Source organism: Choristoneura fumiferana, chromosome 16 (genome assembly GCF_025370935.1).
Source record: "Choristoneura fumiferana chromosome 16, NRCan_CFum_1, whole genome shotgun sequence".
Lineage (NCBI taxonomy): Eukaryota > Metazoa > Arthropoda > Insecta > Lepidoptera > Tortricidae > Choristoneura > Choristoneura fumiferana.
In genome coordinates, this window is record NC_133487.1 from 16,592,487 (window position 1) to 16,608,800 (window position 16,314).

Below are 16,314 nucleotides of genomic sequence, written 5' to 3' on the forward strand. Positions count from 1 at the left end.
TTAATTTCCAGTCGTACGTGTACTACGACGTGTACCTAGCGTCTCAGCAGACCGCGTTCGTGTGCGGCGCGCTACTGGCGCGTTACGCGGCGCAGTTACTACCTGCCAGTGCGGCCGACACGCCGCACCGCGCCGCGAGGCACCTAGGTCGCTGGGAGCTCGCGCACCCGGACACAGGTGCCAAATCCATACTAATATTATAAATGCCGAAGTGTGTGTGTTAGTCCGTCTTTCACGTCGAAATGGAGCGACGGATCGACCTGATTTTTGGCATAGAGATTGTTTATGGGCAAGAAAGTGACATAGGTTTCTTTTTATCCCGGAAAAATGCAGTTCCCGAGGGAACAGCGTGCGATAACCAAATTCCACGCGGGCAAAAGCTAGTAATATACTATTATTAATAGATTATTTTTAATAAATTAATATTTATTTATTGTTTTGCTAGCAGATACAACACTATAAACTTCCTATAATCTAAACATATACACACACACACACACACACAACACACACACACATACACACACACACACACACACACACACACACACACACATATATATATATAGACATTTAGTAATGTTGTTGATTAATTTCTTAGCAATCAACGTGAAAAGCAGTCGTAACTAATTAATAAAACCCATTTTACCCTCGACTTCACTACCCATTCTCGCCTGCGGCTCGGGTAAAATACGAACATGAGATGCGAAAACATTATTTTTCGTTTACTTCACGAGTTGATGAATTGTTTCAGACGCGGTGCAGGAGTGGAGCCCCTTGAAGCTGTACCAGCGCGGCGCCGCGGTGCGTCACGCCGGAGACACTTACAGCTGCGCCACGCCCTGCGCCGCCGGCCTGCCCGGCAGCGCGCAGCACCGGAGGTTCCATGTCAGTACACTCGAGCCTAGACACTCACGCATTCCAGAGATACTGGAGCTACATATACTTAGCGGCAAAAGATTTGGCCCTGAAATGTATGCAGTAATAGGTAATTTTGTATGAAGAGTGGGCCAAATTTTGTGCCGCTAAGTATATTATCCCGTCCAGATGCTACCGCGCGTTTCCTCGCTCCCGCGTAAAATGCGTGCAAAGAGCGGGACTTGTATTACGCGCGAGTCCGTGGCGAGTAGACGTGTTGGTTGTGGTTCTGTTAGCGTAGAACGCTGTAAAACGCGGTATCTGGACGCAATATAAATTGTCCTTCCTATTCCAAAATCGGACATGGTACTGTTTTAATTTGGGTTGTCTATAATTTTAAGGGGTTGTCTTAAAAGATAAATACTTGTCTTGTATTGTATTGTACTTTAAATCGTTTCGAACATGAAACTACCGTGAGACCCACTCATATTAAATATAATGACCGGATAACTCACGTCTTAAATCGAGTTTAGCTCGACATGTTTCGGGTAATCCGTAGCCCTTCGTCTCGGAGCAACGCGACCCAGCGGCTGCTGCAACACGCGCGCGCTGAGTCGTGTTGCTCCGAAGACGAGGGCTACGGATTAGCCCGAAACATGTCGACTAAACTCGATTAAGACGTATTATCCGGGTCATTATATTTAAATCGTTTCATGTACTTACTTAACTTAATGTAGATGAAATTACTATACCTACTTATAATTATAAAAAATAAGCAATGATCTTCACTTGACTGAAAATTATGACGTAGACGGTCCTGGTTGTGCTTTGTTCTGTGAAGATTAGAGTCCATCAAAACACTCACGTGGATTATACTACGGAATTGATTTGGACCCACAATCTGACATATGACACTGCTATCAGTAAGTGTCATCTTTGAGTGTCATTCGTGACAGTTTACCACAGATAAAAATTTAAATAATGCTGGTTCTCAGCATATGCATACTGATCAAATTCATAAAATTACATTGTTATGGCAGAACTGAATGCAAAAAAATATCGAAATTGGTTTCTAATAGTTTACTTTTCTACACAAAAAAAATAATTAAAATTCCAATTATGAACCATCGTTTTTGTTCGCAGACGGTGTTCGCGAACCCCTCGACGCTCCTCTGCCTGCTTCTATGTCTCCAATTGTCACTCATAGTCCTTCAGCTATGCCTGCTCTTCAGTTCGGCGCCGTGGCACAACTTCGTATCAACAGTTATGCTGTTGTTCATAAACTACTACACTTTATTCAAGATGATGCGAGATTATCTCGTCGCGTGGAAGGTGTATAAAGCCGAGAACATGATACAGGATAAGAATGGCCCTGTTGTTAATTAGTTAATTGATATTGATGCTATGACGGTATAAGCAGTAAATAATCTACTAACCGGAAAGAATAATAATTTTGAAATAACTCCAGTGGTACGAAGATGACAAAGTCTATCAGTTTTTGATTAGCCGTTTTTCAGTAAGTATATAACCTAATTATTTTTAGCCTGTTCTGGTTTCCCATTGGCGGGCAAAAGACAAAGACGTGTTTTTTATCTTAAGCATAATATTGCCAATTTTGGCCAAAATGATGAAAATCCATTTTGATCTGCCAGTGTTTATGCTAGTTGCATGGAATCCAGTTGGTAAAGGGTTTGAAGTTTCTTTTATTTATTTATATATTACTATATTATTTGTTTTGTTCCAGTATGACAAAAATGTTACTAGTCTCATACTATCATACACGGCCTCGATAGTCAGCCGTTAATGGTGGATTTAACAAAATAACAGTTTATATAAATACGGTAATTACCGCGAATAATCATATATGTAGAGTTAAACGCTTCTACTGCTTGTGCGTGTGATTCATCGTTTTGTAGATTATTTACTTGTATATGAGCAGAGTATCTTAAATGACAGCCAGAAACTACTGGCTGTGCCTCTGAATATCATCTGTAATCTAATTCCCAGTGTTTATGTTTAAGCGACTAGTTTGTGTAATATATGAAATTGATGAGTCATGAAAATGTAAGCAAATTTGTTTCTATTTTGTGATGATTGTAAAAACTTGATATTTGTGGCGTGCGGCCGTGCAGTTACATGATTAATGGTCCCAGTGAAATAAACAGTTATCGGGTTCTTACACTTTGGATTGAGGTTTTTGACAAGTGAAAGATACTAGTCTATGGTGTCTTTTTAATGCACTGTGTGTCTATGGTGGTTGCGATCTTTACGTGTATTGGTCTATAAAAACTAATTAATCATCTAACTGAGACATCAATTGTCCAGTAAATTTTGTTCTTTTTAAGCATAATAAACATACTTTTTGGGTGCTAAATGCTACTCCAACAAAAACAACTTTTAAAACTGTTGGTCATTCATTATAATTTGTTATAAAGTTATTAAGAGTATTGACAACTGTTTAATCATTTTATTCTGAGAACTCCCTAATACTAAAAGTCATTATAATTAATTATCTCAACTTAGCAGAACTGGTTCCATATGAATTAATTGAAACAATCTAGGTATTTTTTTTTTATTCGACTGGATGGCAAACGAGCAAGTGGGTCTCCTGATGGTAAGAGGTCACCATTGCCCATAAACATCTGCAACACCAGGGGTATAGAGTGTGGATGTATGTACTATCGAACCAATTGAATTGTGATTCACTGTTGTAGAATCTTTTCGTAGAAAAAGTCATAGTGACATTGCATTGCTTGACAAGAGCATTCATTGTGATACTTACTGTGAGAACATTCTATGGTGGGTCAGGAATCAAATGGTTCGACTGTACATTCATACTATCAAATCTACTAAATTGTGACACAGTATGGAACCTTTTCACATAAAATGTTATAGTGATATTGCATTGCCTGATAAGCGAAATCACTATGACATTTACCCCCTGTTTCACCATCCGCTGATTAAATTTATCTGACGGATAAATGTGATGCTGCCTCTGTTTGTTTTGTTCGAATAGACGGAAACGGCATCACATTTATCCGTCAAATAAAATTAAACAATGGGTGGTAAAACAGCCCCTTACTGTAAGAACTTTGGTGGGTCAGGAATAAATGGTTGAGCAGGGATACTGTGTGATTGTACTTAATTGTCTACATGTAATTGCTCAGCTATAACTTTCTTTTGGCAATGGTTTGTGAATTTCTATAAGACTGATGTCAACTAGGACTCTATCACTTCCAACTACTTACTCTCCACTAATCTAAGTTTTGTTTATTGTGGTTGAAGTGTTATCATACATTGTATTTTTTACATTATCACTTCACTCAATACTTTGTTTACTGTCTTTATCAATTTGTAGTAGCAACAGCGACACCGTCCTGGCCACAATATGCAGCATTTTGTTTATCAGTTGTAAAACTCGAGCAATTATATCATGTACTTGCCATAACTTTTTGTCTTTATTTTATTTTGCCTTAAATTATTCCTGTTTTAACCCCCGACGCGAGAACTACAACACCCCTCGTTATAAGTTTGACGCCAATGTACCCCAGTCAGCTAACACCTTCGCGCATTAAAAATTAGGTCACGTAATTTGCAAATATATTCTTCAATAATCTACCAAAATTTATCACTGCAACAATAGAATTTTATAAAAAATAATATTTAATAATTCTGTAAAAATCAGGCGAAATTGCTATAAGCATATTTGCTTCATAATTTACTAGTTTTATTTATAGTCTTTGTAACCAGTGCCGGTTTTAGGACTTCCAGCGCCCTGGGCGAGATTTCCACGGTGCCTCCAACTTTTGGGAATTACCGAGATTCTAGGGCTTCTAGGGCCTAGGAGGTTAGGCTTCTGGCGCCCCTTTAAGACCGGCGCCCTACACTAAAGCCGCTACTGTTTGTAACACATGTAAAACCCACATATTTTTAAAGGAACTTAAAAAAAGACTTCCTATTTTCAAAAGTAAAAAATAAAAATTAATTACTGTAGTGGAAGTATAGTTACGGTTTAGTTAGTCTTTTTAACGTGCCTTGAGAATTTTTGTACTTATTTTTGCTGCTAATGTTATATCATTTAACAAAATACGTAATTTCCAATCATATATCTATTGTGGGAGTTTAAATGATAATTTTGAAAATCCAATTTCTTGATAATATGCAACTTAATTTTTTTTTCCTAATAGAAATTAGACGTACCTATTACGAAATAATCACTTTAGTGTTTCTTTATTTTATTTCCTGTTAGATATATTGGTGGATTCAGCTTGCAGGTCTAAAAAGTGAATTATTCAAACATATAGATAGTAAATTTACTGATAACATTTTTGCTCAAAAAAAGTCACCTACTTAAGGATAAATTTTTTTTAACCTTCTTCCGGAACTAAAGTTTGGTGGATTCGAAAATATAGGTTCTTAAAATTACACGTAAAAACCGCATATAAAAATTAGCCCTATATCGAATTATTTCAAAAAAAACTGTAGAATGACCAGGCTAAATGTATGTCTATGGCATCATAGCTTTTTAACTGATCAACCAATTTCAATGCGTTTTTTTAACCTTGCAGTAGTTTTTTTTTAGCTGTGTCTAATAACAATTGGTTCAGCCTTTTTTGAAATAGGTTAGTTGTTGGTTAGGTTATGGGAAAAGAGCACTGCATTTGGAATTGTTGTCCTAACAGTTTCAAGTATTCATTCTTAGGGGATTAAGTATTATGTTATCATATCAGTGTATCTACTTATAGAGATTTAACTTGCAGTGTGATAAAAGAAAACTCTTATCTAGGATTAAAACATTCATTTATCTTAATACAATACAATATACACAGTATATTATAATTTATAACAAGTCTTGGTAAAACTTTTGTGACACCATGTTTTTATTTAATATTGAAGGCCACATCTTTAGCAAGGTGGTACAGTCACCATCAAATATTTTGGAGCGGCCAAGGTGATCATAAATATCAAAACATGAACTCTAACACCTTAATAATAGAGTGCATGTTCCAATATATCGTCAGTCACTACTTTTTAAAAAACTCGTAGCTCAAAATAGATAATTTTTCTGAGTGAACTTTATAGACATTACATCAAGGTTCAATTTTGTTGACATATTGATTTTAGATACAAAATTTTTTCAAAGCAGTGACGATATTTCATTGGCCACCACGACCACTCCGAAATATCTGATGGGGAATGTACATCTGGTTTTTTGAAGCTGCTATTAAAACACCAGTCAATACATACAGGCAATAATAATTTCCATCAGTACAATGTCCAATGTCAAATTGCTGGTCCACTTTCAACAGAAATAAAGATTAAATTATTTTATTTAAATACCCAAGATGGTGTCTTTTCACTGTCATTAATTTGTACTTTAGTAGCCTTCATTTTATCCCTCACAATGTCACAAGCATTGAGTAATTCTTTATCTTTACGGCCCAAAGCATTCTGCCTAACTATATGCCGGAATTCAACCAATGTGTCTATCAGACTATTATGTTCAATACTTTCTGAAACATCTTGCAGTTTCAATCCAAGTTTCATCAAAACACTAGTAATATACTCCGCTATTAACAGCACTGGGATTGGGTAGAACTCTTTGGTTTCCAGTTTCATAACTCTATTTGTTTTTATAACTAGGTTTAACAAATTATTAACGCAACTTGCTGTGTCGAAATCAGATTTCAGCACATCTAGGTTAACTTCCTCAACTTTCTGCAAACTGTCTAGAATTTGATACTTGTAGTCGCCATTTTCTATTGCATTGTTGTTGACGTAATTGTATGTGTCTTTGAGGAAGAATTTGAATTTGTTTAGGACACTTTCAGCTGTTTTCATCAGTTCATCGCTGTACTCCATTGGATATCTATAGTTGGACATAAGGCAAGCCATTCTGAAAGTATCTGCACTGTGTTGAGACAAAAGTTGTGGTATAGTGATAGTGTTTTTTAATGATTTGGACATCTTATTGTCCCCTTTTACATGCAAATGGCCAATGTGGATCCAGTAGTTGGCCCACTGCTTGGTATTGTGGAAGGCACAGGACTGGGCCTCCTCATTCTCATGGTGAGGGAACTGCAAGTCAATTCCACCAGCATGGAAGTCTACCTGTGAACCGAAGAATTTACTGACCATAGCTGAGCATTCTATATGCCAGCCGGGCCTGCCATCACCCCAAGTGGTGGTCCACGAAGGCTCGCCAGGCTTCTGGCCCTTCCAGAGAGCAAAGTCCATTTTGTTTTTCTTGTATGTATCTGCTGGTTCACCAGAATCTTGCATTTTTTGCAACTTTCCATAGGAGTCATATTTCTCTGTGTCAAAATATACTGACCCATCATTTGTAACATATGCCACTTCGGAATCAATCATTTTTTTTATAAAATTCTCTATGGCGGGGATGTGGTCCGACACACGAGCTACAATGAGTGGTTTTTCAACATTTAAACTTGCCATGTCCAGCCAGAACTCGTGCTCGTACTGCTTCGCAACCGTCCTAAAGTCTGATTTGGTTTCTTTGGCTTTTTGTATGATTTTGTCATCTATGTCGGTAACGCCCATGGCTGTGACGAGCTTTATTCTAAAGAATTCTTTTAGTATTCTTTGTATGATATCTATCTTAACGTAGCAGCTTGCGTGTCCGAGATGAGCAGAGTCGTAGACCGTGGGCCCGCACGAGTACCACGTCGCTATGTGCGGGTCACTGAGGATCACGGGCACCTTCTGATCCGCAACGCAATTGTATACGTAGGCCCCGATCGGGTTTCCATTCGGCATCAGCCATTTCGTCTCCTTAAACGGCTTCAAAGAACACACGTGAGATAGTTTCCTAGTGAAAACCGGAAAAACTCTCCGCATTTTGGTTTCGCTCACTCGAGCTTATACAGAAACAATAAATAAACGTAAATTCGCTATAAGTTCATTGTACGCCGTACATTGAACTGAACTGTCACTGTCAACGAAAATTTACGGGAACAGCCACAGACTACTAAACAGCTGTTTTTTTTTTTTTTTGTCCATTGTGGCATTGTGGTTTGGTAACAGAGGGCCTACTCCGAAATTTGAAAATCGAAGTTCGTATCATACCGTTTCTCTCACTCTCGTATTAAATAGTATAAGTGTCAGAGAGATGATGCACTTCGAGCGGTTCCACATAATTTTTAATACGTCGCTTATTTTCCAAAGAAAGATGTCAAAATCAATCAAAACAAAAATGACAATTTCGTTTTAATGCAGATTACCTATCGGGCATGAGAATCAGTAAATAAATAATTTCATGAAGATTTCAAGTTCGAAGTAGATTTAAAATGGTGGTTTTCGCTCCAGACGAATTAGGATTAGCTGATAAGTCGCCTTGTGCTGGTATCAGGGCTGATCTTAAGATGTGTTTATTGACAACTGATTGCTGCAGAAAGGTTAGTCTGAGAAGGTACTTAAATGTTTATACAAATTAGTTTCCTTTGTTTTGCTACATTAATATATTGTAGTGAAGATGGAAAACCTCCTTATTAACTTATTGATATTTTACAGGAGAAAAAGACTCCGCGCGAATGTTTGAAATCTGGTACTGTGGGGGACGAATGCGCCCAGCTCCGACAAGCCTTCTTTGATTGTAAACGGTCTTTGGTATGTAATTTTTACAATATAAAATAATAATAAATAAATAATAAGCCTTGTGTTTTGCGAAAAAATTTAAATATAGCTCAAACGAGGGAGAAAAATTCACTGATTTCAAACATACATAAGTACATACATAGATATAATTCAACTTTTCAAAAAATATCGCTTAGATTAGCCTTTCAACCTTCTATATTATTATTATTACCAAAAATAGCCCCTAACTAATTTCACAACAGCTTTTATTATTTTGGACGAAGGCCATGTATGCTTGCCTTTTAAAATTCTGGACGAAACAGGTGTGCTTGGAAAGTGAGATATTTAAACTGTTATTATGTGGGATTCAAATATCTTTGCTGAGCCTCTATTACACAATATTTTTATTAATTAGTGCAAATTCATATAATATGTTAGCAAGTAATTGTTTATGTTGGTATCTAAGGGTGACGCTCTTTACCGGCCCGGATAATACTGACATGAAGATACCAACTCTGTTTTTCTTGTACATGCCCATAGAAACTGATATGAGCTTCTATGGGTGTGTGTGTACATGAAAAACAGGGTCGGTGTTTCCATGTCGGTATTATCTGGGCCGGTATAAGGTGACACCCCTATCTAACATGCATGATGATAGAAAAGATAAGAAAGAAACATAGTTTTATTTTGGTTTCATCAGTACCACCACCTTACATTTAATAAGACATCATGATGCATGCATGATGTGCAAATGTTTTTTCTGAAAATATTTTTAATTTAAAAGAAATATACCATTACTATTTTCTGGTTTTATTATGGCATCTTGATTAGTTTATCATATCACATATCAAAATATTGTTACTACTTTTAAAAAAGCTCATTCCTCAGAATTGATGTTTTTTCTGAGTGAACTTATTGATTATTATTTTAAGTGTCAATTTTGTTGATGTATTGATTTGAGAAAAGAGATTTTTTCAAAGTAGTGTTGATGTGTTAGTTCACATTTCTGTTTTCAAAATAATTTATTGTTTCAGCTTGATAACAGAAGGCGGTTCCGAGGCCATAGAGGGTATTGATATTGATACCACAGTTGTAATTAGTGAGACTTAGTTTATCATTTAATTGTTAAAATGACAAATATATAGTATTATTTTGTTTTCAATAAATTTCGCAAATTAAAGTACTGGAATATAATTTTTATATTAAGAATTTAGAAAGTGATAGTTTGGATGTAATTAGTTTAAATTACATTTTCTTACAAAATTGAAAAATAAAATATTTCACTACCTACTATATCATTCATTAATATACTAATTTTTTGTTGCCACAAATCCAAGCACTGTAGTGTATTTTTATCAAAAAGGCAAAGAAGAAAATAGTGAAAAGTTGGGCAGCTTTTTTACCTGAATTTAAGGTTTGGTTGGTGTCTGCCACTTTAAAGATAGTTTAGTAAACTATTTTCCACTAGCATTCCTTAAACTTTAGGCATTTCAAGGTAAATAAAACAAAAATATATTTGAAATTTTATTAAAAAAATAATTGAAAGTCATTTCAATCTCCTAGTCGCCTATTTTGCTTCCCAAGCATTTAATAACGCTATTTTTAGAAAGCGAGTTTAAATCCAAATTAAACTACTTAATACAGAAACAATGCTGCCAACATAATACAGTTTCAACTCCTATTATTACAAAATAAACTAAACAAATAAGTTGATCAACTAGATTGGATATAATTCAAAATTTTTATTCAATAGGGAATTATTAAATTTATTCTAAAATCTATCTAAATTCAATTACTGACTCCAATTCAAATCGATTTAAAATTCTGAAATATTACTCATTTTATAATTCAATTGGCAAAAGTTAATTGTACTATTGCTTACATAAATTTATTAATTGTCTATAATATTTTACTCTTTTCCAAATTAATGAACAAAACTAGTTAGGTACCTAATTTGATTAATTTGGAATAGAGCACAACATATTCCGCTATTTTTTTTATAAATAAAGCAAATAATTAGCCTAGTTTATTAACAAATGCAAGCCATTATTGCTTTCTACGTATCAACTAGATTTTAGCACCATAGCAAAAATAACCGCGTGCATCGAAACAAATATTTATGACATAACCATTTTTATAATATGTTGATAAAAACTCATGCTGCAATCGTATGGCAGTAATAGGATACTTATAGTTAAATATCATTGAGCTTACAGTCTCAGATGTTCTCATTTCTTATCAGCATCAACCCTAGCACTAGATTTATTCTATCCCTCTCTTACAATCTGACATTGTACAGGCATATGTATTCTTACATCCATGAGTATTGGTTTGTGCTCAGGCAACCATAATTAAAACAGCTGTCTCGTTCCGGCTCCGACATTTACCTCAGCGTTGAAAGGAGACCGCTTTTGTTTTTATAGAGGCCATGCCTGCAAGCTATTTAAGAAAAAAAAATCGGTACATTATGAAACTGTTTCAAAGTTTTAGATACTGATGGCCTTACCTTAAAATCATTTTCCAAGAACTGACAAGTATTATTAACATACATGTTCAACGGCTGTCTTATTTTTTATGGTAACATAGTGATTGACCCAGAAAACAAGTAACGCGAGAAAACGTACTGTTGGACAGAAATAGTAGATTTATTTTGTGGTATCAGGGCCATTCTACTTTTAAGTAACCATTAATGTTTTGTGAAATATAAGGCATATCTAGTGATTATTTTCAAGTGTAAATATCTTATATAATAACTGAGATAACTTTAAATTTAAAGAAATTTTGTGGAAAGTGGACGCTCGATTTTAATGAAAATTTTGCACTTTACAGTTGAATATTTCACAAACAAATCAATGAATCGAAAAAATCGTCATTTTTTTTTTAGTTTTTTAATGTAGGTTCCATTTTGTCGGCATAGTTTACATAATTATATATCCGTGCAAAATTACAGCTTTCTAGCATTGATAGTCCCTGAGCAAAGCCGCAGACGGACGGACAGACAATCATGGCGAAACTATAAGGGTTCCGTTTTTGCCATTTTGGCTCCGGAACCCTAAAAATGACTGATCAACGAAAAGTAGAATGACTCTTTTAGGGTTGAACGTTTTATTTCACTTTTTTATATTAGAGCGCTCAGAAGCAAGTATTTAAATTTCTACATTATTTTAAGTACACTATTTAATTAATGACTCATAATAGAAGATAGAATTTTTGGTCAGTATTCAAAAAATATCGATTGCTAGGCATTATTAAGGCAGTTTTAGTTAAGATTTTTCAAGCTAATATTTTCTGTGTAATTAAAATATCTACTTCTCCAAAACAATATTTCGACCTTTACAAATCTATTCATTTCATTATTCAAATAATTGACCAGTAAAAAAATAACGTAACGGTGCCGATGAATATCAAACATTAATAATTATAGTACAACAACATGAGTTTAAATTTTTAGTCAGCATCCAAATTTTGAAATGTGATTCAGTACAGTAAAATAACATGTTTGAGTATTTTGATTTCTGATTGTCATTAGTAATTAGGCCATGATTTGACGAATTCCGTATTATGATAACCCGAATAAAATAAAATTTAAAATCTTAAATAATTGTTAAAGATACTGAATGATAAATAGAAATTTAAATGATGACTACAAAATTACGTTGTACCTATTTATAAATCTATGATCACGTTCAAAATTGGATTATTTGTGCATATTTATTCAAGGCTGAAGCGTACTCATTATTTTTAATAATTCAAGAGATAAAAGTATTTTTTTAGTTTTGATTCCACGACATTCCAGCTTTGTAACGTGTAAGTTGGGTTTAGCCTATGCCTTATTCTCTAAAACCTGAACAGGATAGACTATTTTTTTTAACAATTCTCTCTTTCTCTCTCGCACACAAAAAATATCTTTTCTGGAACATAGCCGATCCTTAGTAATTCTCTGACCAGGATATATTAATAAACACTCATGCTTGCATGAGATTATTGAAGCAAGTAATTTCGTTTTACAATTTTAGCCAAATATTTAAATTTCATTTGTTAGATATTTTTCAGAAGCGATAGGTTTAAGTGCATTTAGTACTACAATCAGCTTTAAATATACCTAAATATATTTTATACATATAAGTCCCCTAATTATGAATATAGTTTTGACAACCCTTAAAGAATACACACACACATTCAAATGGTGGTAAATTTTAGAGCTGATCGTAATAGTACCTACCCAGTGGCGTAGTTAGCTAAAAGTACCTGGGCTCGTGCCGGCCACGCTATAATGGTAAGGTTTTCTACAAATTAAATCATTAGACATAATATCATTATACATTTACTATGAAAAGACTATTAGCTAATTAACAGCAGATATTTTTTGGATAGTGAGCTTGAGGGAAATTGAGCAGGATGAAACTTTTTTTTGGTACGCCTGTACCTACCTAACTTTAAGACAACAGCTCGTGGAACCGGCCTCGCTATAATGGCTAGGGTTGTCTACAAATTAAATGTAGATAGACATAATAATTTTTTGCTACATTTTGACTATGAAAAGACTATGTAGTTAATTAACACCGCATGATATGTTTTTGGATATGTGAGGAACTATAGAAAAGGGAAATTGAGTCAGGATGAAACTTTTTTTTTAAAATTCTGCCTGTTGGAAGACATGCTTAACTTTTGAGCTTTAGTTTTTTTCTGGAGAACATCTGATTGAAATTGAGTCCGTTTTTTTTGTCTGTCTTTTTTTTACCATCCTTTCTGATTTACCAACCCTGCGTTTTCCATAGTAACAGCTTTTTAAACTCCTGTTCATTCCCAAACATTCGTTTGTTTTTATTTGTCACTGACCTTTCCCTATGCCACACACAGACAAAATTACTATATACCTAATTATGTATAACAAGGCTGATCAAGCCTTGTCGATTGTTAAGCTCTTCCTCATTTCATGTTTTGGTTCGTTTTAAAAATTCAGTTCAAACAATTTTCGAATATCCACTGTACCCTTAGTGTAAGTTTTCGGTTACAAAATACGTCTCGATCGCGTTCGCGTTAAAATCTCAATTTGTATGGAAACACGAACAGCGCCTCTAGCGGAACGTTTGCGATGTTCGTGTTTCCATACAAATTGAGATTTTAACGCGAACGCGATCGAGGCGTATTTTGTAACCAAAAAGTTACACTAAGGGCACTGTACTTTCAAATTCAGCACTTTGTTTTTATGTCGAAATTCATTCTGCGATCATCAGCCGTACTAAATATTTTTATTATTTTGACATCAATACCTATTCGATCATAATACTTATCATACCAGTTTCACAGAGCAGTTAACTACAGTGTTTTATAACCAGTTTCATCACACATTTGTATCCTGTTTTACTTAACCCTCTAAGGGATCTTGAAGGCAGAATTGTGCCTTCTATCTTACATTTAATAAATCTCTTGAACATCTCCTGTCTTTACCTCTTCATCATCATCTGTCGCACCCATCGTGACAACCTAAACAATAATAATGTTAATATGATGAGATTCATACGAATTGGGATTATAACTAACGGTGTCTTAATAAATGAAATTATCCAAGTTATTAGATACAGAATAGGTACATCTATAGGCATTTTATGAAAAAATGCAAAAAACTGATATTCAAACATACGAAATGGCATGTTTCACAATTTTCTTCCTGAGATAAGAAATAATCACTATCTCATTGTAAATCTGTTCGATTTCAGTTAAGTTTTTTGCCACAGATTTTCTTCGAGCTCAAACATCTAAAGTTAATTTAAACTTGTCGGTCTTTAATTATTTTATGCTAATCTGATTTCGCTGATTGAATTCGATGCCGGACTAGTGTAATTGAGCCATGAGGCCGGTTTTCTATCTAAAACGTGCTCGATCCTAATAAAATTACATTAAGTTTCTAACTGAACTGACAGATATAGAATAATAGAAATATCGGGAAAAATCGAACCTCAAATAGTTTAGAGAAGATTTCGCTTTGAGATTCGAATGCTTGAAAATTATGAAAAATAAAACTGCATCTTGCATATTATATGGAAAGGAAATAAATGTCTAATTAGCGTTCCTTTTAAGCACTCAAACATGAAACACTAAATCTTCAAAGTAAGTAAGAAAAAAGCCGTTTTATTTAAAATTTTATGAACACTTTAAAATTGGAAACAATTAGGAGTTAAAATTGATTATTACGTGGATACAGGTTAAAAACTTACGCGGCACAAAAGTGTGAAGATGCAGAACACTATGACATAAAACAGTAGGAAACAGATGAATAATTATAGCCCATAAAACTAAAAACCTAATGGTAAACTTGTCGAAGTGATCCATCATCAGACTCTGGTACCATGCTTGGTCAAAGCTGAAAATCGTGCCATAGCTACCATGTCGGCATTTCGTGGCGCATATGGAACGATTTTCAGTTTTTTTTTTGTCGTATGTGGCCGACCGTGGCATCCAAAGGGTTAAAGACATTGTAACAAGAATCACGGCACGCGTCATCGTGAATGACTCACCCTATATAAATATAATCATTTGATAGAGAAACAAATTCTGAAACTGAGTTCTGAAATAAGAAATTACATTATGAAGTTTTTGCCTATATCCAAGAACAGAAGTTGTAATACATCTAATACTTTGGTCCATTTCAGGAGGTTATAGGTGATACATGGTCTTATGTTGGTGGAAAACAGGCGGAACAGCAGAAACTCGCAGAATGAATCACTCGTATTACTTTAAATTTTTATGTTATTTATTTATACGTGACTTGTCGATTTTGTAAATCCCTGCCCCATTTCAACCCGTTTGTCAAGTCTCGTGCAGCCTATACAGATTATAGCTTTTATTATACCTACTTATTTTGGTGAAGGTATTGTCATGGCTTTTAAGTAATGTACCCAGAAACTCCTTATTTCGTTCAGCTTATTCATTGAAAATTTGAAATATTGATCTTTGCTACTTTCGAACGTTACTATTTCGAAGACACTATCACTATCGTCATCGGGACCTGCCTCCGCTAAAACACACCATTGCACCCTGATTTCGGTTTCTTGCATACATCTCCTAACAGGTACCTTTTGCATCATTCCATCTAGTCTACCTACACTCCAGAAAGTTTACCCCAGTGGTGGTCGGACGATATTACCGACATGCTTAAAAACTTGACGAGAGTGTGACCCCAGACTAACCTTTAAACTATCACTAAACAAGGTTTCCCGCTAAAAAGTCTGTATGGGCCTATAAAGACCCGTGTAACCACACAACCGCGCCCGTAAGGCTGTGATTAACATGGCCGCACCCGACAAGTCGTCCAACAAGTTGGCACACTCGCAGACCAACAGGTACATTTTGTCGCCGTGTGTGGCCACGGACTTGTGTAGTGCTATCTTCCTCATGCCTACGGAGTGAGGGAGATGGCGGTAGAGCATGCGCGCCCCGGTCCAGTAGAGCCAGTTGCGTTCGAAACGCTCGCCGTCATCGCCTTCGAATACCTGAAAAGGTTGATATTGCGTTGGTTATGGTTAATGAATAACTGTCTAGGCAAGCAAGTACAACGAGAAATGACTAAAAAAAGTAATTCGACTTATGGAGTGACAAAAAGTAGGAAGGAGGAGGGCAATATACAGCCCTAGCGTCAGGTCAGATATATGTATCCATCGACCTTATTGTAGGTGGTATTAAGGTACTACATATTTTGACCCCTTAATACAAATCATCCCAGCCTATATACGTCCCACTGCTGGGCACAGGCCTCCTCTCAGAACAAGAGGGCTTGGGCCATAGTTCCCACGCGGGCCCAGTGCGGATTGGGAACTTCGCACGCACCATTGAATCGCTTCGCAGGTTCGTGCAGGTTTCCTC

At 35.5% G+C, this 16,314-nt stretch overlaps 3 protein-coding genes across 4 annotated transcripts; 2 read left to right on the forward strand and 1 right to left on the reverse strand.

Moving 5' to 3' along the window:
* Positions 1–11: 11 nt before the first annotated feature.
* LOC141435961 (transmembrane protein 39A) lies at positions 12–4,306 on the forward strand (the record flags this gene model as incomplete). 2 transcript variants are annotated; one of them, XR_012452241.1, is given in 4 exon segments in its annotated part: positions 12–177; positions 755–888; positions 2,002–2,374; positions 2,603–4,306. XR_012452241.1 is itself a non-coding variant. In XM_074098774.1 (3 exon segments), coding segments are annotated over 3 exon segments (543 nt in total), but the record flags the coding sequence as incomplete, so codon positions are not given.
* Positions 4,307–5,491: 1,185 nt separating this feature from the next.
* Positions 5,492–7,804, reverse strand: CysRS-m (cysteine--tRNA ligase-like protein, mitochondrial). The gene has a single exon (XM_074098775.1). The coding sequence runs from the start codon at positions 7,714–7,716 to the stop codon at positions 6,187–6,189; it is 1,530 nt and encodes a 509-aa protein (XP_073954876.1). The 5' UTR covers positions 7,717–7,804; the 3' UTR covers positions 5,492–6,186.
* Positions 7,805–7,992: 188 nt separating this feature from the next.
* LOC141435963 (cytochrome c oxidase assembly factor 5) lies at positions 7,993–9,631 on the forward strand. Its single transcript, XM_074098777.1, has 3 exons — positions 7,993–8,273; positions 8,389–8,484; positions 9,486–9,631. Exons 1-3 carry the CDS (start codon positions 8,166–8,168, stop codon positions 9,525–9,527), a joined length of 246 nt encoding a protein of 81 aa, XP_073954878.1. The 5' UTR covers positions 7,993–8,165; the 3' UTR covers positions 9,528–9,631.
* Positions 9,632–16,314: the final 6,683 nt, after the last annotated feature.